This window comes from Pelodiscus sinensis, chromosome 1 (genome assembly GCF_052426305.1).
Source record: "Pelodiscus sinensis isolate ZL-2025 chromosome 1, ASM5242630v1, whole genome shotgun sequence".
In the NCBI taxonomy this organism is placed as follows: domain Eukaryota; kingdom Metazoa; phylum Chordata; order Testudines; family Trionychidae; genus Pelodiscus; species Pelodiscus sinensis.
Window position 1 is genome coordinate 87,955,918 of NC_143052.1, and position 24,401 is coordinate 87,980,318.

Sequence of the window (24,401 nt, forward strand, 5' to 3'; positions counted from 1 at the left end):
ATCTTGGGGAGTGTCACTTAGAGCAGCGCGCCAACAATGGCGAGTGGAGAAGGGAAGGGTGGGGAAGAGAGCAGGCTGAACAGCCCGCCTTTTTTCTTGTAAAACTCGCCCTCCTCAGGCAGCCGGAGGCAGGGCGGTGAGGTGGAAAACAGGGTCCATGCTCCGCCCCTTTCCTTCACGGTTCTCAATCAGGTCGGCTCCCAGATAATATACAGCGAGTACAGCGAACCGAAGCCACTTACTCTGTGCTAGGTTTTTATTTGTGGTGCTTAAAGCCTATAGCGTAAGCATGTCTGGTCGTGGTAAAGGCGGCAAGGGTTTGGGAAAAGGGGGCGCTAAGCGCCACCGTAAAGTGCTCCGTGATAACATTCAAGGAATCACGAAGCCGGCTATTCGCCGTTTGGCGCGCCGCGGTGGCGTCAAGCGTATTTCGGGCTTGATCTATGAAGAAACTCGCGGAGTGCTGAAGGTGTTTCTGGAGAACGTGATTCGCGATGCTGTCACTTACACCGAACACGCTAAGCGGAAGACTGTCACTGCCATGGACGTGGTCTATGCTCTGAAACGCCAGGGTCGCACTCTGTACGGCTTCGGCGGCTAAGTTTTTCCTCTCACACCAAAACCATAAAAGGCTCTTTTAAGAGCCACCCACACTTTCACAACGAGAGCTCAATTACTAGTGGTGTCTTCTAAAGCTGTTTAAGGGTATTCTATTTCCTCACGTGACCTAAATCATACATTATATAAGGACGCATTTATTTTCTTTCACGGCTGAAAGGAGAGGACTAAGGCTGGGATGACGTTTTTGTTTTCCCCTGAGAACCTGTTTCAGCCTTCTGGCTAACAGGACCCGGGTTTCCTACATAGTCCTTTGCCTGGCAGCTTATGAAACGCCACGAGAAAGCTGCAGTAAAGTCCCCTACAACCGGGAACACTAACCTCCGATTTGTGCCGCCCTCCCCCCGTTTGTTGGGAGGGGAGAGACTTCCCACGGTGTTCCCCGAGGCCATATGTTTCATGCACTTTCAAATCTTGTAGAGAAGATACGGAGGGCATGAGATGTCAATAGAAAACCTCTTTGAGAATTACAACTCGTAAGCATTTAAGATATCTTGTCTCCTCTGAAGCTTAAGACAGGACTGAATGACAAAAAGGTTCTTCATGAGGAGGCAGCGCTCCTCGTTCCGAGAGAAATGAATTGTTGGATACTGGTAGCAGTGAGTGTCACCTTCTAAAAGCTATGTATGTAAAGAAGGCACGCCCAGGAGAACGAAGCGACTTTTCTATGCAATTGGCATATCCTGTGGCTTCGCTCTTACCCTTCGGGGATTCGTGCCCCGCTCATGCTTAATTAAGGTTGCTCGTATGTAAGTTACGGCGAAGATGGGGGAATAATGTTTGGTCTCAAGAAACACCCGTTTGGAAGCGAAATAACAAGGTGCCGAAACATCACTTTAAATGGGGGGGGGGGGGGAACTAGACGGTGAGGGAGTGGGAGGCGGAGTCTCGGAGAGAGGGAACCGTAAGAAACCGACTATGGGGAGATTCACAGAGCGCGAATTTCAGCGACCTGACCGTTGAAAGCCGGTTTAGAGACTTGTCTGAACTGAACAGCACTGGGAAAAGGCGTGTCCGATTTTCGCTGCACCAGGCGCGGGCTTTTCAAATGTTCAAATCGTCCAATGATAGCTGGCTCCATCTCAACAACCAATCGAAAAGGAGTGCTTGCCTATAAATACCGCCTGAGCCGAGGGGGTTTTATCTTAATTCTGTCTATTTGCCTGACAGTTGTAAGTGAGGGTCAGGGTTGCTGAAAATGGCCAGGACCAAGCAGACCGCCCGTAAGTCAACCGGTGGCAAAGCCCCCCGTAAGCAGCTAGCTACTAAAGCTGCCCGGAAGAGCGCGCCTGCCACCGGGGGAGTGAAGAAACCTCATCGGTATCGCCCCGGCACTGTTGCCCTGCGAGAAATCCGCCGCTACCAGAAATCTACCGAGCTGCTGATCCGCAAGCTGCCCTTCCAGCGCCTGGTGCGAGAAATCGCCCAGGACTTCAAGACCGACTTGCGTTTCCAGAGCTCGGCTGTTATGGCCCTGCAGGAGGCGAGCGAAGCCTACTTGGTCGGGCTCTTTGAGGACACCAACCTGTGCGCCATTCACGCTAAGCGAGTCACCATCATGCCCAAGGACATCCAGTTAGCTCGCCGTATCCGTGGTGAGAGGGCTTAAAAGCTTAACTCCTTTTGGCAACAAGAAAAGTATCGCGAAAGATCCAAAGGCTCTTTTAAGAGCCACTACATTCACACTGCAAAGGAGCTGTACCACACTCGTCTTTTCAGCACCATTCTTGTCCAGTTAAGTTAGTGACTTATGTATATTTCATACTCAATATTCATATTTTCTGGGCCTGATTTATAGCAGTGTAGCTAGCCCCTCCTGTTCACTAGCCGGCTATGAAGTTATTGTGACTCTGTATGCAACTTTGGGAGACTATGCTTGAGGCTCTTTTGTGAGCTCTATGTTGTGTGTCAGTGTATACATTTCAGACTAGACCCGCTCCAGCCACCAGGAACAGGCTTCATTCTGTAAAGAACATATTGTTCATCAGCCTCCTCCATAAGCATTTCCATATTCTGTCTGGGTCGTGAAGTACCTTTAATTTTTTCTTATCTCCTTTTATTGCCTCTATCGCTTTTGTGGTTTAAGCAGGGCACATGACAGTTTACCTAAAGGAAGGTAGCAGTGCACATTCCCAGAGGGAGAAGTGTAAACTTAAAATCATTTTTTTAGTAACAAGATTTGGAGTAAATCTACGTAGCACCATGATTATATACATAAGCAGAGGGAGTCTCGTGTTTCCAATGCTGCTGATGGACTCGTGTAACAAATTTAGGCATATTGTTCTTGCATATGGGCCTCTGAATTCTTTTTTTATTTACTAACCTGTACCTGTTTTAAGGATAGTCGTGTTCGCCTAACTTTAAAAACGAGTTTTCATATGGCTCACACAATCATGAATTTAAAGAAGAAATACCATCAGATTAAATGGGTTTCCCCTATGAAAACACATTATATGCATTTATCTCAAAAATGGCAAAGGAGCAAAAGATGTTTTCGTCGGTAAAATAGTGCTGTGTGAAAAATAAAATATTGAAAGAATACTCTGAAACTCCCACCACCTGGAAAGAATGAGCAGAATACAAAACCTTATAGATGAGCTGACAGGAATCTTGCTGAAAAGACGAGTGTGGTACAGCTCTTTTGGAGTGTGAAGGCTTCCATAAGTAGAGGGGTCGTCGCTTTTTAAAAATGTGCTCTTGTTAGGATTTCAGGGATTGAGGCAGAGTATATAGATACAGCGGATACTTTTATCAAAATGTCTGAACCAGCAAAATCTGTTCCCGCTCCTAAGAGAGGCTCTAAAAAAAGCTTGTTATTAAAACTCAGAAGAGCGATAAGAAACGAAGAAAGAGCAGGAAGGAAAGCTACTCTATCTACACGTACAATGTGCTAAAACAAGCTCACCCAGGACACCGGCATTTCTTCCAAGGCCATGGTCATCATGAACTCCTTTGTAAATGACATTTTCGAGTGCATTGCGAGGGGGAAGCCTCTCGCCTGGCTCATTACAACACGCACTCAACCATCGCTTTCCGTGAGATCCACACTGAGGTGCGTGTACTTCTGCCAGGGGAGACAGGGTGTCTGAGGTCACTAAGTACACTAGTTCTAAATAACCGTTCAGTTTTTTTCAGCAATAACTTAAAAGGCTTACGAGCCACCCACCTTTTCAGTTAAAGAGCGATGATCCTGTGAACGAATAATAGGCATAAGACCTTAGAACACATTTCAATTACGAGTGTGCTACAACTCCTTTAAGTGTACATTTAGTGGCTCTTAAAAGAGCCTTTGGGTCGTTTGGAAGTTGCAGGACAGTGAGCTGCCTTTAAGCCCTCTCACCACGGATACGGCGAGCTAACTGGATGTCCTTAGGCATGATGGTGACTCGCTTAGCGTGAATGGCGCACAGGTTGGTGTCCTCAAAGAGCCCCACCAAGTAGGCTTCACTCGCCTCCTGCAGGGCCATAACGGCCGAGCTCTGGAAACGCAGGTCGGTCTTGAAGTCCTGGGCGATTTCTCGCACCAGGCGCTGGAAGGGCAGCTTGCGGATCAGCAGCTCGGTAGATTTCTGGTAGCGGCGGATTTCTCGCAGGGCAACAGTGCCGGGGCGATACCGATGAGGTTTCTTCACTCCCCCGGTGGCAGGCGCGCTCTTCCGGGCAGCTTTAGTAGCTAGCTGCTTACGGGGGGCTTTGCCACCGGTTGACTTACGGGCGGTCTGCTTGGTCCTGGCCATTTTCAGCAACCCTGACCCTCACTTACAACTGTCAGGCAAATAGACAGAATTAAGATAAAACCCCCTCGGCTCAGGCGGTATTTATAGGCAAGCACTCCTTTTCGATTGGTTGTTGAGATGGAGCCAGCTATCATTGGACGATTTGAACATTTGAAAAGCCCGCGCCTGGTGCAGCAAAAATCGGACACGCCTTTTCCCAGTCCTGTTCAGTTCAGACAAGTCTCTAAACCGGCTTTCAACGGTCAGGTCGCTGAAATTCGCGCTCTGTGAATCTCCCCATAGTCGGTTTCTTACGGTTCCCTCTCTCCGAGACTCCGCCTCCCACTCCCTCACCGTCTAGTTCCCCCCCCCCCCCCATTTAAAGTGATGTTTCGGCACCTTGTTATTTCGCTTCCAAACGGGTGTTTCTTGAGACCAAACATTATTCCCCCATCTTCGCCGTAACTTACATACGAGCAACCTTAATTAAGCATGAGCGGGGCACGAATCCCCGAAGGGTAAGAGCGAAGCCACAGGATATGCCAATTGCATAGAAAAGTCGCTTCGTTCTCCTGGGCGTGCCTTCTTTACATACATAGCTTTTAGAAGGTGACACTCACTGCTACCAGTATCCAACAATTCATTTCTCTCGGAACGAGGAGCGCTGCCTCCTCATGAAGAACCTTTTTGTCATTCAGTCCTGTCTTAAGCTTCAGAGGAGACAAGATATCTTAAATGCTTACGAGTTGTAATTCTCAAAGAGGTTTTCTATTGACATCTCATGCCCTCCGTATCTTCTCTACAAGATTTGAAAGTGCATGAAACATATGGCCTCGGGGAACACCGTGGGAAGTCTCTCCCCTCCCAACAAACGGGGGGAGGGCGGCACAAATCGGAGGTTAGTGTTCCCGGTTGTAGGGGACTTTACTGCAGCTTTCTCGTGGCGTTTCATAAGCTGCCAGGCAAAGGACTATGTAGGAAACCCGGGTCCTGTTAGCCAGAAGGCTGAAACAGGTTCTCAGGGGAAAACAAAAACGTCATCCCAGCCTTAGTCCTCTCCTTTCAGCCGTGAAAGAAAATAAATGCGTCCTTATATAATGTATGATTTAGGTCACGTGAGGAAATAGAATACCCTTAAACAGCTTTAGAAGACACCACTAGTAATTGAGCTCTCGTTGTGAAAGTGTGGGTGGCTCTTAAAAGAGCCTTTTATGGTTTTGGTGTGAGAGGAAAAACTTAGCCGCCGAAGCCGTACAGAGTGCGACCCTGGCGTTTCAGAGCATAGACCACGTCCATGGCAGTGACAGTCTTCCGCTTAGCGTGTTCGGTGTAAGTGACAGCATCGCGAATCACGTTCTCCAGAAACACCTTCAGCACTCCGCGAGTTTCTTCATAGATCAAGCCCGAAATACGCTTGACGCCACCGCGGCGCGCCAAACGGCGAATAGCCGGCTTCGTGATTCCTTGAATGTTATCACGGAGCACTTTACGGTGGCGCTTAGCGCCCCCTTTTCCCAAACCCTTGCCGCCTTTACCACGACCAGACATGCTTACGCTATAGGCTTTAAGCACCACAAATAAAAACCTAGCACAGAGTAAGTGGCTTCAGTTCGCTGTACTCGCTGTATATTATCTGGGAGCCGACCTGATTGAGAACCGTGAAGGAAAGGGGCGGAGCATGGACCCTGTTTTCCACCTCACCGCCCTGCCTCCGGCTGCCTGAGGAGGGCGAGTTTTACAAGAAAAAAGGCGGGCTGTTCAGCCTGCTCTCTTCCCCACCCTTCCCTTCTCCACTCGCCATTGTTGGCGCGCTGCTCTGAGTGACACTCCCCAAGATTTGAGTTTTTAAAAAAGAGATAAAATAGATAGATTCGACGCGATCGAGGATAAGTCCTTCGTTTGTAATATCGAGATACACTATCAGAGCTAGACGATCACTAGGACCCTTTCCGGCCTTGGAATCCATGAAAAAGTCGTGCTTGCTATAATTAGGATTGCAATGAAACCTCGCGGTTTCTGGCGCTATGGCCTGGCTCTGTGAAATGTGCAAAGGAAATGCTACTTTCAAGCTGTGCTGTTCAATTTGTCCTTAGCTTGTAACTGAGGGTTCTCCGGAAAAGCCGTCTTCACGTTCGCAGCCATTTTCTTTTGAAAACCTTTCTCTGGTTTTCAAGTATTCACGGACTGCATCAAAATCCGACCAATCAGATTTTCGGACACATGTTTTCCCCACTCCTCTGTCGCCGCCTCCCCTCGCCAGGTTCTAACTCTCCTACGGGGAGCTTAATGTAAGACGCCCACAGTTATTACCATCGGAAAACAGAGCAGGCAGGACACCTTCGATACATTTATTCATTTGGTGGCATGCAGTCTTTTACTCGTGCTCTTATTCTTACTTCAACTACTGTAACTGGCTAACCTCCTCTATAATAAAAAATAGTTCCTGACTGCAGGATTCTGTGGCCTCAGAGCCGTCCTCTGGCTCTTGTCCTCTGGCTCTGTGTCCCCCTCTGCAATATTGTTCATGATTTTCTCCTCCTGCCTCTGTCCACTCTGGGATTGTCCCTGAGACCATGAAGTATCTATAGGGATTTTTGGAGCTGAGGTGGGGTCACCCCAAATATATCACCCAGCTCGTTATATAAGCTCTGGGTCCTGGGCACAGTGCCAAATTGGCATGTCTGGTGGTAGGCATTTTACAGCTCCTTCTCTTTGATCTTGCACTGCAGTGTATCCTGGTCATGGACCCTTTCAGTTATCCATCTAAAGATCTGCCCATAGGTATCATAATTGCCATGGCTGGTGCATAGCTGGGACTGAACTGGCTCCTTTCCCCAAACAGTGACAAGATCAAGCACCTTGATGTGGCTCCAAGTAGATCTTTTGGTGTGCGAAGCAGACATGGTCACCTGGAAAGATGTACCAAGAGCACACAAATTCAAAAGGATTACAAAGGGCAGGTCTGAAAACTGGTCACCTGACGGGAGGGCAGTAGAGTTCAAACCAATAACTAGAGAGGCAAGAAATGGCATTGTGGTACACGTAATGGAGTCCTGTCGCAGCACTGTAGTACAACATGGTGTCCACACTGGCACCCCAGTACTGTATCCAGAGCACAACAAGCACTATGTTTCTCATCAAGGTGGTTTACTCAAGACTGCAGCAACTGCGAAGCTCGTGCACACTAGGTACCTTATCAGTATGGACATCTTTGAATGGAGTGGGCAAAATATGGTCCACAGGTTCAATCCGGTCCCTCAAACTGACATCTGACCCAGCGGGATCCTTAGGAAGGCTCCCTTGCTTTCCACATGCCACCCAAAACAGCCTGTAGCCAGAGCCATGTGTTTTCTGCATTCCAGGCACGGGAGGGAGGAAGGGCAGGCCTCTTGTGGTTACCCTATCCTCCAGCACAATCTCACAGCACTCATTGGCTGGAAACCAGCCAATGGGAGCTGCCTGGTCCGTGTTTGTGGTAAAGACAGAACATGAAGTCTGCCCTCTACCCCGGACACACAATGCACAGAGAACACTTTACCAGTTTGACTTCTGCTCTGTGTGGTGTAGAAAGCAGGGAGCCTGCCTGACGCCCCGCTGGGCTGCTGGCTCAGAGCCACCTAGGTAAGCACCTGCTGGCCAGAACCTGCCTCTGGCACCCTACCCGATCCCTTGTCCCAGGTCATCACTAAAAACTCTGCACTCCCACCTACAACCCTGCCTCAGGTCACAAACCCTTCCCAGATCTTGCATCCTTCCTCTAGGTCAGAATCCTCTCCTGCACCCCTGCCCCAGGTAACAACCCCCTCCCAAACCCTGCATCCCCTCCAACACTTCTCATCCAGGTCAGAATCCTCTTGTGCACCCATACTCATACTCCCTCCCAGATCCTAAAACCCACCCACTCCCCTATCAAAGCTCCAGGAAGTATCTGACAACTGAGTGAGCTGCTCCATTTGGAAACAAACAAAAAGAGTAAATCATTAGAATCCTACCCCACTAGAAAAACAGCAGCAGGGAGACTGCTTCTACAGGGGGAAGTGTGGAAAGACTGCTATGTTGCTTTGACATTCCTCAGCACAGAGAGCTCACAGAGCTACTCATGATGCTGCTCCCAGCAACTGAGAATGCTGCGGGAGAACTTAGAGAGCATCCCAAGAAGTGCAGGGATCAGCTCTGCCTTCCCACAACACTGCACTATAGGATGAGTACCCACATTGTTTTGCTCTGTCTATCAACAGGGGAGCTAACAATATGTTCATGAAATGTCAACAATGGGAGGCAGAAAAAGAAGTTTGTCTGGTTTTCACTTTTGCCGACTTTTGCATGTTGATAGCACATTTGTGATCAAACCTTCCTACTGTAGACATAGCCTTAGGAATAGAAACTTAATGAATTGGATAGAGAAGGCAGGTCAGGAGCTTTTGTGTCCCCTGTCTCATGAAATAAGCATAACTGGACTGGTGATAAAATTGAGAGATTACAAATTTAAAACAGACTAAAGGATATAAACTTAACAGGTGGTTGCACTATAGAATGTGTTCAAATGGAGTGTAGTGTTGACTTCAAATTAAGAAAGAAATGACTGAACATTTACACCAATAAAAAGAATTTCCAACTGTAAAATATTTAGTGGGGCCTGGGAAGAAAAAGATATAAAAACATAGCATTTTACATCTTAAAACTGATCTCTAATTATTAGAGAGTAAAAGAAGATCTTCCTGTAGAGGTGAACATTGTAAGGACTCTTGAATAGTTACTTTTACAAATGGCTTTGTATTATTTTTATTTTGTCATTTTGAATGCAATTTTTATAATTGATTTATTCGTATTGTTTGCCTTTTTTAAAAAAAAGTATATCGACTTTTAATGAAAAAAAATGAGCTGCTCCACTAAAATTAAGATGGCTGTATTTTGAGAATTAGGTCAAGAAATGTATGTAAGTGTGAGCTCTCTAAAATTTATGCAGATATTAATAAGCTATGACAGTAAACTTATAATAAATGTTGATTGGATAAGGTGTGAAAAGGAGACCAAAAGATTAGCTTACAAAAAAGGTCTCCTGACACATTTTAATATCTCTTTTAAGACTTTCCTTAGTAAACAAGAGAATGTGGATCCATAAATTCATGAACCAAAATTGTTGTTTCAGATATTAGGCCTAATTGGTGTGCAAAATAATGATAGCATGGTCTTTTCTAGTCACCATTCCTGTTTGGGCTCTCAGGCCATGTCTACACTACAGATATGATTGAAGCAGCCACAGTCAATCTTCTGGGGTTCAAATTAGTGGGTCTAGTGAAGATACATTAATTCAAACTGAGAGGGCGCCCCCATCAATGCCAGTATTCCTGCTTCTATGAGGAGTAAAGGAAGTTGAAGGGAGAGTGTGCCCCCTTCAACTTCCTGCAGTGTAGACAGTGTCAAAAATTGCATTAAGATACTTCAACTTAAGGTATGCAATTAACATAGTTGAAGTTGCGTACCTTAATTCAAACTTATCCCTTAGTATAGACTATGCCTTAAAGAAAAAGACTTGAGGGGAGGGAGAAATGGAGCACACAGAAGCTACTGAAGCAATTTTCAGTATCCTGGCTATCATTCCCAATATCACCTATGACCCTTGGTCTTCATCATCCTAATCCTGAAACTGTGATGACTTTGCCAGAGTTGGCAAGAGACAGGAATCCAGATAACATTGCCATATGTATCAACTCTATTGTAACTCCTAACACTGTGGGAGTGGGATTTTTATATTTGTATTTCAGGTTTAATAGCATAGTAATGTATGACTTAATTTCATCCTGCTAACCACTCTTTTTTCTTGTGACCCTCATTAGGCCATTTAGTTAAATATACATATTTTGTATTAAGATTTAATAATTGAGAGACAGGATTTTGCATTGTGTCTATGTTAATGAGATTAGAAATATTGAAGGCCCGGGCCTTCAATGTGAACTGTTTTGATTACAAGATTTAGTAAGGTTTAATTTACAATGCTTTTTGCTTTTGCTCAATATAAAACACTGCTGGTTGTATCTTTTTGAAAGGCTGTGTGAATGAGGAATGTATCATCAGAAAGAGATAAGGTGTGAAGGCCATTGTTAAAACCAGATGGTCAAGAGAAGAGGGGGTGAAGAGACTCCAGGATGCCAGAGAACCATCAGTGCGTATCCATGATCAGGGATTGGCAGATTGACTACACCAAGGTGGAGCTGGCACCCCTAAAGACAATTGATTAAACAATCCAGGACAGGATGACCTCTCGGAGGTGTTTTGGACTATTAACATCAAAAGATAACCAGAATCAAAAGGGAAAGAGGATTATAAAAGCAGGGTGCTTTGCCATGGAACTTTGGGTTAATCTTGCCACCAACTCCAGGAGCATCGGATTGCGACTGACAATGCCCAGCTCCCCTCTGCGAGCAATCTGGCTGGCCACTAGATTGATTCAGACTCTGGACTGGTAACTATAACATTGACTGGCGGGACTGTATGCATGGTGTGTGTGTGACTGAAAAGCATATGCTACAGTTGTATTCTCAATAAATGCGGTGTAATGCCTTTCCCTCTATAAAAGGTCTTGTGTGCTTTGTATAACCATAACACCACCACACTAGATAAAATGGGATAGGAATTTAACAAGAACAGCTCCAGCCCATGTCAACTAACTTCTCCCCAAAAGGACATATATTGCCATCAGTGATACCGCTGCAAGGTGTTCCTTCTAAACCTCTCCCCAGCTACAAGGAAAGAGAACCAAGGATATTGTTAAAATGAAACCCATTTAATACCTTACATTTCAAATATTTGAACTGCTTTTTTCTTTTCTATATCTTTAATTTAAAAAATTAAAGGATGCGTAATAATGGGCTTATCAACCCCCAACCTTGTTTTAATGGTGGCAGAGTTCATCCAATGTACATTGTAACAGTCATAGTTTACGCCAGAGCAATGTGACTTATGTCAGTATAGTTGCCACAAAGAAAAAGTTTGACTTGAGGGAAGTTGAAGGGAAATACACTGTATTGACCACATTAAAATATTATCTCAACGGAGACACTCAAGCTCCTCCATGCTTTAGGCTCATACTTGACATTAAGCAGATTGACCACACAAGTATCAGGGGTATATTTTTTGTTATCCTCATGAAAATCCATTCCAATCTGGCCAGTTTACAAGCCTCTCAAAATCATCACATATGCTAAGCAAAGCATTTTTGTTTGGTGCCTCAAATGTTTCAAGATTGGCTGCACTGACCTCCATCAGACAGCTGAGCAGAACTTTTTCTCTGCAAAAACTCCTGACAACTACAAAGGATCACTGTAGTTTCAGGCACCTGGAATGAAAACAGGGATTGTCTTCTGTAGTTTACATGCCCTCACTTTTTGCACCCTGACAGAATAAGAACCATATATTCTAACAGGAATAAAGAGAGGAGAGGTGCTTGGTAAAGGAGCCGGACAGGAAATGGTGAAAGGCAACGACTAGCACATAGGTATGTATAAAAGGGATTACAGTAAAGATGGAAACGGCAAAAGGGTCTGTAACTATCACAAAACAGTCCCTTCCAGAGTCTGGTATAAAACAGATGAGTCCCGAATATCAACTATCTATCATCTGTTGTCAGAAAATATCCCTAAAGCCCTGTAGAACAAATGTGTTTCATTCATTCTTTCTTTCCCGAGAAAGAATCCACATATGGAATAGCCATCTGTGCTCGTTGCTACCAGTTGGACAAACTGGCTGAGGTTTACAAATGTCCCAACCCTCGGGGAATTCCTACTATATTCAGGTGAAGGTCATTTTGAGAGGTATCAGTGAGGAAATTATTTCTGGAGTATTGGGTGAAAGACTGAAAGCTGCCCAGGAGAGAAACGAAGATAGAAAGCGGAGGTGACGATGGAGGAAAGACTGAACAGAAATTAATCAAGGGAAAGCGGAGAACAAAATGAAAAACGCTTCTCTTCCAGTCCCATAAATGGTGCTCCGATTTCAGAAAATAAAGGTTTCCAAGAACCCAACCAATCTGATCTGAAGAGAAATAAAAATCCCCGGGTGTGATAGCTTGTACTTTGTAAATGGACAGGATTCGATGCACGCAAATTACTCGGTTACATTACATGCGAAACTCCAGATTTAACACTGCGACCCTCCCCCTAACTCCAAGGAGAGAAGCGGGTACGAGTTGGCACAGGCCAATCCTGGCACAGCGCGGGCTTTTCAAACCCACCAACGGGCTTAACGCTGATCCCACCACGGCGAACTCAGCAGAGAAAGAGAAGGCTGTGCCTGAGCCTGTGCGTACGCGCGCAGTAAGAAAGATTGTTAAAGGCTCATTCCCTCCCTTCAAAGAGGGTTGGGTGGGCAGAAGAAATCTATTTTTAAATACAACTCCCCTCTAGTGTAAATAAGCCAACGTCACGTATTAAAAGCGTTGCTTGGGGCGGGAGGGGGACAAGAGGGACGTGTATGAAATTAAACATTTATTTGTCCCACATTTCCATTACTTTACTTTCGAAAGGTATTTTTTTCGCGCCACCTGTAAAACAGCACGAGTTTACTGACGGGAACGGAGTGTTTCAGCTCCTCTGGTAAAGGGGTGGGTGGCTCTTAAAAGAGCCGTTGGATTTCTCATCAAGACATTTGGTCCAGCCCTTATTTCTTCTTGGGAGCTGCCTTCTTGGCTTTGGTTGCTTTAGGCTTGGTTGGTTTGGGCTTGGCAGCTTTGGGCTTCACCGCCTTGGCTTTAGCCGGGCTCTTAGCTGCCTTCTTGGGCTTGGCAGGTTTAGCCTTTTTCGGGCTCTTGGCTACTTTCTTGGCGGCGGATGCCGCTGGTTTCTTGGCTTTCTTCGGGCTCTTTTTCACGGCCGCAGCCTTTTTGGGTTTCTTGGCGGCGCTGGCGGGCTTCTTGGCAACTGGTTTCTTAGGCTTCGCCGCGGGCTTCTTCTTGGGTGCCTTTTCCTTGGTCTCGCCCGGCTTCTTGTTCAGTTTGAAGGAGCCCGAGGCGCCGGTGCCTTTTGTCTGCACCAAGGTGCCTTTGTTCACGAGGCTCTTGAGCCCCAGCTTGATGCGGCTGTTACTTTTCTCCACATCGTATCCTCCAGCGGCCAAAGCCTTCTTAACAGCAGCCAAGGAGAGCCCTTTGCGCTCCTTGGAAGCGGACACCGCCTGGGTGATCAGCTCGGTCACGCTGGGACCGGAGGGCTTACGCGCTTTAGCGCTGGCTGCCGCTTTCTTCGGCTTCTTAGTAGTGGCTTTCGCCCCAGGAACGGAGACAGCAGGAGCTGCAGCAGGCGCAGTTTCCGACATAGCGACAAGCGATCTCTAAATTTTAGGAGAGAGAGAAAAACTAGAGCAAGAGCAGTTCAAATGGTTGGTATTTATAGAGACAAGCTGCTCTGTGATTGGCGCATTAAAGAGCCCGCCCCGCTGAAAGCAAAATGGTCTTTCTCCTCTCTCTGTGTTTCTTCGAAGTTAAAAAGGGGTATTTTTTGCGAAATATCTATCACCAAGTCACCCTATTTTTTAACTGCGTGAAGGGGGAGACAGGGTTTTTTCTTTCACTAGAGTCGTCTACTTTAGGAGAGACTAAAAATGAGCTAAAAATGCCAATAAACCGTGAGACCTGTAACTGGAAATAGCTTTGAAGAGGGAAACTTTTCTTTTTCGTTGTAAATTAAAACCATATAATTATCAATAAAATCATAATTATAATTAAATCTTATTTTTGAGAATGTTTTCTTTAATTTAGGGTATAAAGCTAGTTATTTGATGTGATGTTGCCGGTATAAAATGGTTTCAAGAAGAAGAAAGTAACACAAGTTCTGTACTTTGAATATGGATGAAAGAAATACTGTCTTAACCATATCTTCTACCCCCTAAAACACTTAATTCTGTCAACAACAAAAAAGGGAAAACTACAGGGCGTGTTTACCCTACAGGGACAAAGTCAAAATAAGATATGTAAACTCAGCTATGTCAATTGCAATTGCATAGCTGAAGCTGAAATAGCTTAATTCAGCTTTTGGCACTGTCTATACAGCCAGAAGTCCAAGGAAGAACACTCTTCTTTTGACTTCCCTAAGGTGCATCTACACTGCAGGGCTTAACTTGAAATAAGCTACACAAATTGAGCTATGTCAATTGCGTAGCTCAACATAGCTTATTTTGAAATAGGAAGCATCTACACAGCACTTATTTCAAAATAGAGCACTCTTCCTCTGACTTCCCTTATTCCACATACAATGAGGGTTACAGGAGTTGGAGTAAGAAGTCTTCCAGCTTTACAGTATTTTGACACTACTTAGAAATAACTGCCTGCAGTGTAGACCCGGACTAAGTTATTTCGGAATAGCGCTAGTTATTTGGAAATAGTGTTGCAGTGTAGACGTACCCTTAGGGTGCATCTACACAGCAATCTAAACTCAAAATAAAATGCGCAATTTGCGCTATGCAAATTGTGAATCTTAATTCAAATGTATTTAGAAATAGCTTATTTTGAAATCTGGTCCATCTACACAGCACCAAATTTTGAAATAATGTGCTATTTCGAGCCATCCCTTAACCCTTGTCAACAAGGTTTACTAGGATGGCAAAATACCACGCCCCTTATTTTAAGAAATATTTCAAAATAACAGGCTTATGTACACGCAGGGTAGTTATTTTGGGATACTGGAGGTATCCTGAAATAGCCCCGCAGTGTAGACATATTCTTACTCCTCGTGAAATGAGGGTTACAGAAATCGGAGTAAAAAGTCCTCCATCTCGAAATTATTTTGAAATAACAGCTTACTGTGTAGATGTGCATTTTGTTATTTCAAAATAACGCTGCAGTGTAGAATTGTCCACAGAGAGCTGATCAAATACATTAAATATAATTAATGTTATTGCTCTTTAAATTAATACTATTCCAAGAAAGTCACCTTTTTCATTAAAAACAATAACCAGTTTTAATTTTAGTGTTCTGAACTTTACTTTAAAATATTTAAAATATTAAAATTTAAAAGAACTATTAGCCTTTTTGTTTAACCACATTCTGTTAAAACTAATAGAAAGTCAGAAGCAATGTTTTAATAAAAAAACTAAACCATATGGAGAAGTAAGTATCAAAATCTGATCAGTGGTTTTTTTCTATAGAATTAATATAATACATGAAATTGGCTTCTGTGGTGAGGAAAATCAAAGTTAATAGTATGACAGAGTAATATATGTTTTCCACCAAAAACAGAATGAGATAACTCACTATTTTTGGGGGGCTTTCAAACAGTTTCAAAACTAAACCAAATATTCTTTTTAAAGAGACTGTCAAATTACAGGGAAGGGGCTTATTTATTAATAAATTACTTTAGAGTCACAAACAATTGAAGAAATTGCTTTTCTTTCACTTCTACAGTGGGAGGTAGCTCTTATTTGTGATTGTATTAGGTAAAAACTAGGCCCCACTCAGCTACTAAACAATAGTGAAGAAGCCTAATTTTATATTGAATGTAATATAGTACCATGTTTATTATTAATAATTAATACTAATTACTAAATAACAAACATATTAATATTATAAAATCTAATCTAATATTTGACCAATCTGTAATAAGAGGTAATAAGCAAATATTTACTATTCTGTAACTCCCCTGGTTATTTAATAAATATAAGTTGTTTTCCTGCACAAGAGACACAGGTTGTGCTGTGGATAGGGCCCTAAAATATTCGTTAAAAGTAATAATAGGTGTATGTCATCAAAAACCAGGTTAAAGGGAGAGAAGTTGTTGTGACATTTCAGTGTTAACCCAGACCAAGGAAGGGTCTGTTATCACACCTGCCTTGTAACTTTTTAAATGCCTAACCCTATGCTTCTATGGCTCAGCCTTGACACCAGTAGTCAGCATACAACCATAAAGGTCTCACCCTGTCTTCCAGCAGACAAGTTACTCCTTGCAGGTGACCTCAACAGCCCTTCCCATCCTGTCCCCTCAAATCCTTCTACTCCCAATTCTTAAGCACCAGGCACTCAGACTTCTTCCCTGGAAGGAGTGATGCCTGCAACCAGTAATCAGTTTGCTGAAGGTAAATTTATTAATCAGAAAATATAAACGATAATCCATTTACTCCTGTAGGTTATTTGTGCTTATATTTCAATGATTAAAGGTCTCCAGTGACTTGATTTAAATCTGTTTGAAATGAATTGATGAGAACCAAGCCTAATCTATCCACTAAAGTTATGTCTTCCTAACTTCATTTGTTTCAGTTTAGTTTTGCATGCTTACACACCTAAATCTGTATGCTACTGATGTAGACACAGGGACAAATTATTATTAATAAGGTGGTAGTATAGACAAACTATTACTTCTATTGAGTCTACCGTTCCTCCACCGTTCCTCCAGAAGCTGTCACACAGTGACTCTGAACCCACCACAAGATACTGTTTTTGAAATGTTTTTTCCTGTTTGCCCACTTTAGCCAAGGACACTTACTACCAGTGTTTCCTGAAAACTGAGTGGTGGGTGGCAATGCAGGAGAAATTTAAATGCTGCCCAGTTGATTAGCAGAGTGACCTCAGTTCATAGCATGTGTTCCTACTGCAGGTGCACATCTGCACATACCTCTGTGCACATAAAATGTATTCCACATATGGATTGAAAAATAGTTAGAACATTGCTTACTACCAAGCTTTGTAAAAATCTAATCAGGCAGACAGAGAGCCACTAAACATGCTCCTATCTCCAGCAATGTAGAAGTCATGGGAAGAGAGGCTGTGTAAGCACAGCCAATGACTAGACATTTATGTGAAGATTTTATGGGGTTGCTGGTGGGTGCTGAGCACCCACAATTTTTCCCCATAGCTGCTCTAGCCATGGAGTCAGCATCCATGCTCATATCCACCTGTAAAACCCAGCAGAGACCGGGGCTTAGGGAGTTATACATAGGGGGCATTTGTACATTCTAAAAGAAATTAGAAGCATTTAGCAACCTACCTCTTTTCTTCATCCAGTGACAGAGATCCACTGCTCATGGTTTCCCTGAGTATAGAATCATTGCTTTGCACTGTATTAATTGCTTTAGAATTTGTAGAGTTTAAGTATTTAAGGTTTAAATTGTAGAGTAATTGTTTTTAAGGCTTGTGAAACTTAAACTATGTTAACTGCTTAAAGCTTGCAATAAATAAGAAAGTGCTTAAGTCTCCCTGCAGTGTCCTGGTTTCTCTTCAATCTAAAGTAAATTGAATCACATGACACAGTGTACTAACAGTATGTCCTAATAATGCATGGTATATAATATGTTGCTTGAAACTCTCAAACTGTATATTCCAACTTCAATATTAGTACTACAAACATTTAGAATCAAAATGTACATATGAATTTGAGGAGTCATTACTGAGCTGTAGCTGAAAGTTGCTGGAAAGTATAATTTATAGCAATCAACATCACACTGGTAATTTTTTTATCCAGATCTTATGGACGACCATGCCTTACATAGTCAAATGGAGGAGTCTATCTTTTCCAACAAGATGGGGAAACATACACTCCAGGTCCAAATGAAAAAAAAACAAAACAAAAAACCTGCACTAGCTTCTAAATATCCACTGAAATCTAAGCACCTCCAACATACATATGTAAAACCTTCTATCTCCAGTCTCAAAAAACCAAAATCTTGGGTTTTTTTTTTCTTAGCTCGGTTTTGTTGCTTGATCCTCTCTCTCTCTCTTTCTCTAATTTATTTGGGGAATAAATTAGTTTTGTCTTGAATTCTGAAATCGGTGAGATTCCGTGGCTATTCTTAACTAACTCTTTGTGGAAGTGAATTCCATAGTCTAAAAACGTATCTCCTGAACTTGCATGTCATCTTTACTGGTGAATAGGATAATGATACCAGAGGAGCAAAGCTACCATAGACCTTTAGAAACCCCTTTTGGGGGTACCTTGGCCAAATGACCCAGAAGTGGTTGTGAACTTCTTGCACCAATAAGCCACACCTGAGTCAGATTTTTAAGAGTGTTTTACAGTGGAGTCACAGAGAGTTCCCATGTGTACTGAAATTTATCGTTCCACCAAGTTCAGCTTGCCTTTGTGATAGATGATTCCTTCTATCACAAATCATAACAACATTTGGGTTATTCACAATCCCAAAAGACCAGTCATTTACTTCAGTGCAATTGCACCTTAGATCCAAGGAATGAAAAAAAAAACCTACAGTACTTTATCCCCCTCACTGTATCCTTCCCTGTTCCAGCTCCCAACCTGCCTCACACTCCATTTCCCTGTCATTGCATGACTCCCCATCCCACCTCTATCCCCCTCACTGCATCCCTCCCAATCTCAGACCCCATCTCCATCACTGCATCCCTCCCCATCCCAGCTTCTGCTCCCATATCCTTCTTTGAATCCCTCCACATCCCAGCACTCAAACACAGGGATACACATACCTTAAGCTCCTGGATGCTGGTGGTGGGGTGACAGACAGCACATGCTTTAGCTCGAACCCTGCCATATGAGAAGAGACGCAGGAAGCAGCAGGATATGACTCCTCAACATGACCACTCAAAAGCCTCAGCACTGGAGTGGTACTACTTCAGGAGGGCAAACTTTTTGGCTTGAGTGCCACCTCAGGAACAGAAATCATATGGAGGGCCAAGCAGGGCAGGGTTGTGCTGAGGCTGTGCCTCCCTAACCAGCCAAGCATGGCTTGAACCTAGCCCTATATCTAACCCCTCTCTGACCTCTGTCCAAACAGCTCTGCTTTCCAGCCCTTCACTGCCCCCTGGAACCCGTGCTCCTTATCCAATCCCCCTGCTCCCTGCCCTCTTAACTGCGGGTATGTCTACACTACCCCGCTAGTTTAAACTAGCGGGGTAATGTAGGCATACCGCACTTGCAAATGAAGCCCGGGATTTGAATTTCCCGGGTTTCATTTGCATAAGCCGGGCGCCGCCATTTTTAAATCCCGGCTAGTTCGAACCCCGTGCCGCGCGGCTACACGCGGCACGAAGTAGCTAGTTCGGATTAGGCTTCCTAATCCGAACTAGCTGTACTCCTCATTCCACGAGTACAGCTAGTTCGGATTAGAAGCCTAATCCGAACTAGCTACTCTGTGCCGCGTGTAGCCGCGCGGCATGGGGTTCGAACTAGCCAGGATTTAAAAATGGCGGTGCCCGGCTTATGCAAATGAAGCCCGGGAAATTCAAATCCTGGGCTTCATTTGCAAGTGCGGTATGCCTACATTACCCTCCTAGTTTGAATTAGGAGGATAGTGTAGACATACCCTGCCTCCTTGGGACCCCTCTTCCCTCTATCCAACACCTCCTGCTCCATGCCTCCTGACCACTACCCCCAGGAATCCCACTTCCTATCCAAACCCCCCTGTGCTCCACTCCCTGCCCAACTCCCTGGGATTCCCTACCTTCAATCCAACCCCCTCATATTCCTTGTTCTTCCAGAACTCCCCTGCTTCCAACCCTTTGACTGCCCCTCCCCCACCCCTGCAGCCTACCTGGCAGGCCCTCTACTCCCTGCTTCCAGACTATGCTGTCCGGAGCATCTGGGCTGGCACTGTGGCTACCACATCCTGGTATAATTGTGGTTGTGGGGAAGGGGTGGAATGGGAAGTGCCAGGAGGCTAGACTCCATGGGTAGCTGGATCACCATGTAGCTCCTGCTCACCATGCTTCCCTGGAAAAGTCCCTCCCCTGCCCTGACCCAGCCAATGGGAGCTACACCTGCAGGTCAGGAGTAGGGCAGCACAAGGTCACACACCCACACTGGAAGCCCCCAACACTAGGAGCTGGACATGCTGGCTTGGATGCTTTCCTGTGGGCTGTGCAGTGGCTCACAGGAAACTACCATCCCTACTGTGGTGCTGACTGGAGCCACCAGGATTCCTTTTGGAGCGGGTGTTCTAATCTAAAAGCAGAAGTGTGGTCACCTTATTCCTGGGTCAGTGTGGGGCAAGCAGACCATGTCACAGTCACTATTTGCAAGGTGAGGCCTTTTAGCTGTTCTCACTGGTGCCTGTCTGACCCCTGAATATGCTCCTAGGCCTCTTTCTCCTCTCCTCTGACCCAGAGACAGCACTAGGTTCTTGGTGGCTTCCCTGGCTGGCAAGCTAGTGATCTTCCTCTCTGGTAGCAGGTCAGCTTCCTTGTGACTCTTCATCAGCCAACTCATAAAATGAGTCCGGCTCTTTCCTTTTCTTTGCCCTTCAGGCCTGGTATGGACTGCAGAGTTAATGGGACAGGTCTAGGTGGGCCCAAAGGCTCTCCTTAACCCTTTCTGTGCTACTGGCCAGTTTCTCTCCTTCACCAGACTCCTCATTCACCTCAGCGGGTTCTGTAGTGGCAATGGGGTGGGACCCCAGTGACCCAGAACTGCTATCTGACCCCTTCTGGCCCAATGTGGGGTTCTATACCCCATCATAGGTGCCCTAAGGAGCACCCCTGCAGCGCCTCAGGCACCTGGCAAAAGGAATGGCTGGTGTACAGCTGGTGTCTTCCCATGGCAGTGATGTCCTCCTCCTGCAAGAGAGGAAGGAGACTTGGATGCCCCTAGGAATCAGGGGTGTATTAACAGTAACAGCAACAGCCGCATTTCCATAGCACCTTCCTATGTCTTAGGGACAGATTTACACTTCTGACCCCTGGGAGGCACTCTTCCCCTCTAGAGATAGTCAGTGCTATCTCCCTCTCCCTCTCCCGCCTACATATCACCACTGTAAGGTGAGCTCTGGCCTCCAATCCCTCAGCCTCCCTCTGACAGCTGTTCCATCTCCCAGCCCAACTGAGATGCAGCTCACATGCTCAGAATCTCTCCTCCTCAACCCCCTCTACCCAAGCAGGACAGGGAGAGGGCTGCAGCTGAGAGGGCAGGGGGGTTTCTAGCAGCAGTAATGTGGGAGATTGAACCTTTTCCCCAAGTGACAAATGGAGAAGCTGTAAGATGGCAACTCTAGTGAATTGGGCTGATGGACAGCCCCTGAAGACTGACTTCTTCAGTTCTTCCCAGAGCAGGTCTAGTCTGGCCATCAGCAAAACTCCCCATCCCATGTGCCTCAACTCTGTCTGGTCAGTTTGCCATGGCCCAGTCTGTCCCCAGCCCCAGGAAGCTGCCAATGACAGGGGCAACTCTAACTGGTAGCTCTTGTGACATGGAGTGTGGGAGTCCCTGGCAGAATCCTTACCCCTCCCCCTCCCTGGCTGTGTTCCTGTAGCCCATTCTCCTGTTGTCAATCCCAGCACCACAGACCTTTGGCAACATGTATTGTCAGCCCTGCAGGACAGAGAGAGTGTGTGTGTGTGAGAGAGAGAGAGGGAGAGAGAGAGAGAGACTCATCCTACAGATGTGATCAATCTCAGAGGAGTGGGCAGGAGTGAGCAAGGGTCCCATCACCCAGTTGTGGTCACTCCCAGATAGGAGAGGGTAGATGTCTTTAGGAATCCCATTGCCCAACTTCCATCAGTCTCAGTCTTCTACTAAGTCCTATTTTCCAGCTGGCTTTCCTTATCTCTTGTTGTAGAATTAGCTGGTGGAGCTGGTAAATACACTCCCTGGTGTTCTGGCTTATGTCCTTGGCTGAGCCGCTGATGACATTCCCCATCTTGGTGAGATGTTCTGAGTTCTAAAGGAAGGCAGAAGATAGGGGCCATTCTACTGTCAGCTTCCAATGTCCCCTGGGCCAGGAGGATCCTCTCTCCCCCAAATCCCTCTGCCAGAGATGCTGGGGGGGCAGGGGAAGGAGCAAGAGCTAGATTCTTAATTCTTTCTGCTCCCACTGGAGCCTGGAGGAAAGGGATGAGGGGTGTTCCCTTTCAGGAGGACTTTTTTCCCCAGCTGCTCCAGGATGAGAAGAAGGGATCCAAGTCCAGACACACATCTGGCTGGAGCAAGGACTGGATCATGGTCCCTTTGAAGGCCCAAGCGTACCACTGAACTAAGAAAAGAAGAACTTGACTCAAGTCTACCTCATTCCCTTCTCTGACTCTGTCTCTCCAATAGGAATGTTCCTAACCCACAGCCTTGGCAGCAGCAGATCCTGCAGCCCATCAGAGCCAGCCCACCTAAACTGGCGAGCTGGACCAGAGGTCATATTCAGGGAAAGCAATGCTGAATCAAAGCTGGGCTGGGCTGCATCTTCTGAACCTGGCTGTCTCCTTTGGAATGCTCTGGGCCTCATCCTAAAGCTGACCTGCTGTGGGGGAGAGAGGAAGGTCAGGGTCAGTGGGCAAATCCACGTGCTGTGCAAATTAATCCCTCCCCATCTGCCAGGCACTGGGACATTGCGCTCAAAGGGGAATATCTGACTCAGGGATTGCAGAGCTTTTCAGGGGAGCACCCGGGACAGTGCCTAAATAATGCTGATAAGTGTTTCATGTTGGGGCTGGTTCCATCTTCCATGAACACCTCAGCAGGAAGGAGACAGACCCAGCATCCCTCCCTACTCTAACATCCTTGGTGGGGTGAAAGGAGTGACTATGAGGACACTCCCCCTGTGATTGTGTCCTGACAGGTCTCTTGTTCCATCCATTGATGATAATTGTTTGGCCATGTGTGTATGCTCCTCCTGGTGGGTTGATCAATGTATCTCTATCCATCAGGTTGTCAGACCCTGTCCTGAACCTGGGTTAGTATGTCCTTGTGATCTGTGGGGAGTGTGTGGGTAAAAATGTGCTCCTTAAAGAGGTGTTAACAGCCCCAGGGTTGTTGCTACACTTCAAAGATGAAAGCACTGTGGCGTTTCAAAGCGGCAGTGCAATACGTAGCTGCGTGCAGCCCAGGGCCAGCTGAGGACTCCCCCACTGACCGCGGGCTCCATGCGACGCTGACACTTTGAAACATCGCATGGAGCCTGATGCCAGTCACTGCTGCTTTGAAGCACCCTCTCCTCTCCCACTCTTTGCTGCCTCTTTCTGAAAAAAGGAGCAAGGGAGAGGGGGAAGCGACTAGTCGACTAGTGTGTCGACTATCCAATAAGCATTTGCTTTTTGTATAGTCGGCAAGATGTTTGCATCCTTACATGGAGAAAACTCCACTTCCTCCTTTGGTAGTTTGGAGGAAATCAATGCAATGAGGGGAAGGGAACTGACCTCAAGGCCACACTTGTGAGTCTTTGTCATAACACACACGCTCAACAGTGCTGCACTAAGGTTGTACATGTAACCTTAATTCTGGTTTTTCCTAATGTTTAAAGCCTGGGCTACACCTTGTTCTTTGTATTACAGAACTATTTTGGGTCAAGATGCATGAATTTATTTATAATTCTGAAGGCCCCTAGCTCTCAGTTGCAACTTCAAACTGGGGTACCGCTGAGCTCTCTGTATCATACGCCTGGGCTTCATTTCACACTATGATAAGGTGTTGATTGCTATCAACCCTGCACTCACACAAATCTATACAAAGGCAGGGATGCACCCAGATACAGTTACTGTGAATCTTCTCCCCAGCTCCGAAGTGTAGGTTCACAGAGCCGTCCCATCTTGCCCTGGTCAGAAGTCTGGCCAGTACAAGTTTATTATCCTTCAAAGCTGAGAGGATAATGCATGAATTTTTCTTCCTGAGCAGGTTTTCCAAGCATGTCCAGCAAAATACACTGGTCTCGGTAAAAAAATACAAAATTCATTCATTAACTACAGAAATATTGGCTTTAAGTGATTATAAGATCAAAGTACATTACCCGAGAAATAAATAAAAATGCAGTCTAAGCTTTATAAACGAGACAGGATTTGAATGAAGCAGTGTCTCACCCTGTTGGATAGTACAAACCAGAGCTGGGCAAGAAGCTCTCAGCAGGCCAGATTTGGCCCATTGACAGCTCCTGGATCTGGCTCTAATAAGGAACCTAGGAACCACTGTGGAGGCGCAAGACCTTTCAATTGCTGCTATTTAAAGGGCTTGCAGCTCCTGGTGCCAGAGCTGAGAGCCCTTTCAATAGCAGATGTTGAAAGTGCTCCTGCCCCCTGCTGCCCTGCCACTCCCCCGCCCTCAGGCCAATTGAAACCTGAGGACAGGGCAGTGTGTGAAATCTCCTCCCCCTGCCAGGGGCACATAGTACCAGAAGGAACTACCTAGTGGTCCTCTTTAGGCACTG

General features: G+C 45.6%; 5 protein-coding genes and 1 pseudogene across 5 annotated transcripts; 3 read left to right on the forward strand and 3 right to left on the reverse strand.

Annotated features, from left to right (window-relative positions):
- Window positions 1–242: 242 nt before the first annotated feature.
- LOC102449848 (histone H4) lies at window positions 243–649 on the forward strand. The gene has a single exon (XM_075934829.2). It carries the CDS (start codon window positions 290–292, stop codon window positions 599–601), a length of 312 nt encoding a protein of 103 aa, XP_075790944.1. The 5' UTR covers window positions 243–289; the 3' UTR covers window positions 602–649.
- Window positions 650–1,753: 1,104 nt separating this feature from the next.
- LOC142818228 (histone H3) lies at window positions 1,754–2,295 on the forward strand. Its single transcript, XM_075934804.2, has one exon. It carries the CDS (start codon window positions 1,817–1,819, stop codon window positions 2,225–2,227), a length of 411 nt encoding a protein of 136 aa, XP_075790919.1. The 5' UTR covers window positions 1,754–1,816; the 3' UTR covers window positions 2,228–2,295.
- A 144-nt stretch (window positions 2,296–2,439) lies between these two features.
- On the forward strand, window positions 2,440–3,749 carry LOC142830377 (histone H2B 5-like; annotated as a pseudogene).
- Window positions 3,750–3,885: 136 nt separating this feature from the next.
- On the reverse strand, window positions 3,886–4,418 carry LOC142830376 (histone H3). The gene has a single exon (XM_075934798.2). The coding sequence runs from the start codon at window positions 4,353–4,355 to the stop codon at window positions 3,945–3,947; it is 411 nt and encodes a 136-aa protein (XP_075790913.1). The 5' UTR covers window positions 4,356–4,418; the 3' UTR covers window positions 3,886–3,944.
- Window positions 4,419–5,522: 1,104 nt separating this feature from the next.
- On the reverse strand, window positions 5,523–5,939 carry LOC102450092 (histone H4). Its single transcript, XM_006125906.5, has one exon. It carries the CDS (start codon window positions 5,880–5,882, stop codon window positions 5,571–5,573), a length of 312 nt encoding a protein of 103 aa, XP_006125968.1. The 5' UTR covers window positions 5,883–5,939; the 3' UTR covers window positions 5,523–5,570.
- A 5,282-nt stretch (window positions 5,940–11,221) lies between these two features.
- Window positions 11,222–13,692, reverse strand: LOC102450334 (histone H1-like). Its single transcript, XM_075934838.2, has one exon. It carries the CDS (start codon window positions 13,641–13,643, stop codon window positions 12,990–12,992), a length of 654 nt encoding a protein of 217 aa, XP_075790953.1. The 5' UTR covers window positions 13,644–13,692; the 3' UTR covers window positions 11,222–12,989.
- Window positions 13,693–24,401: the final 10,709 nt, after the last annotated feature.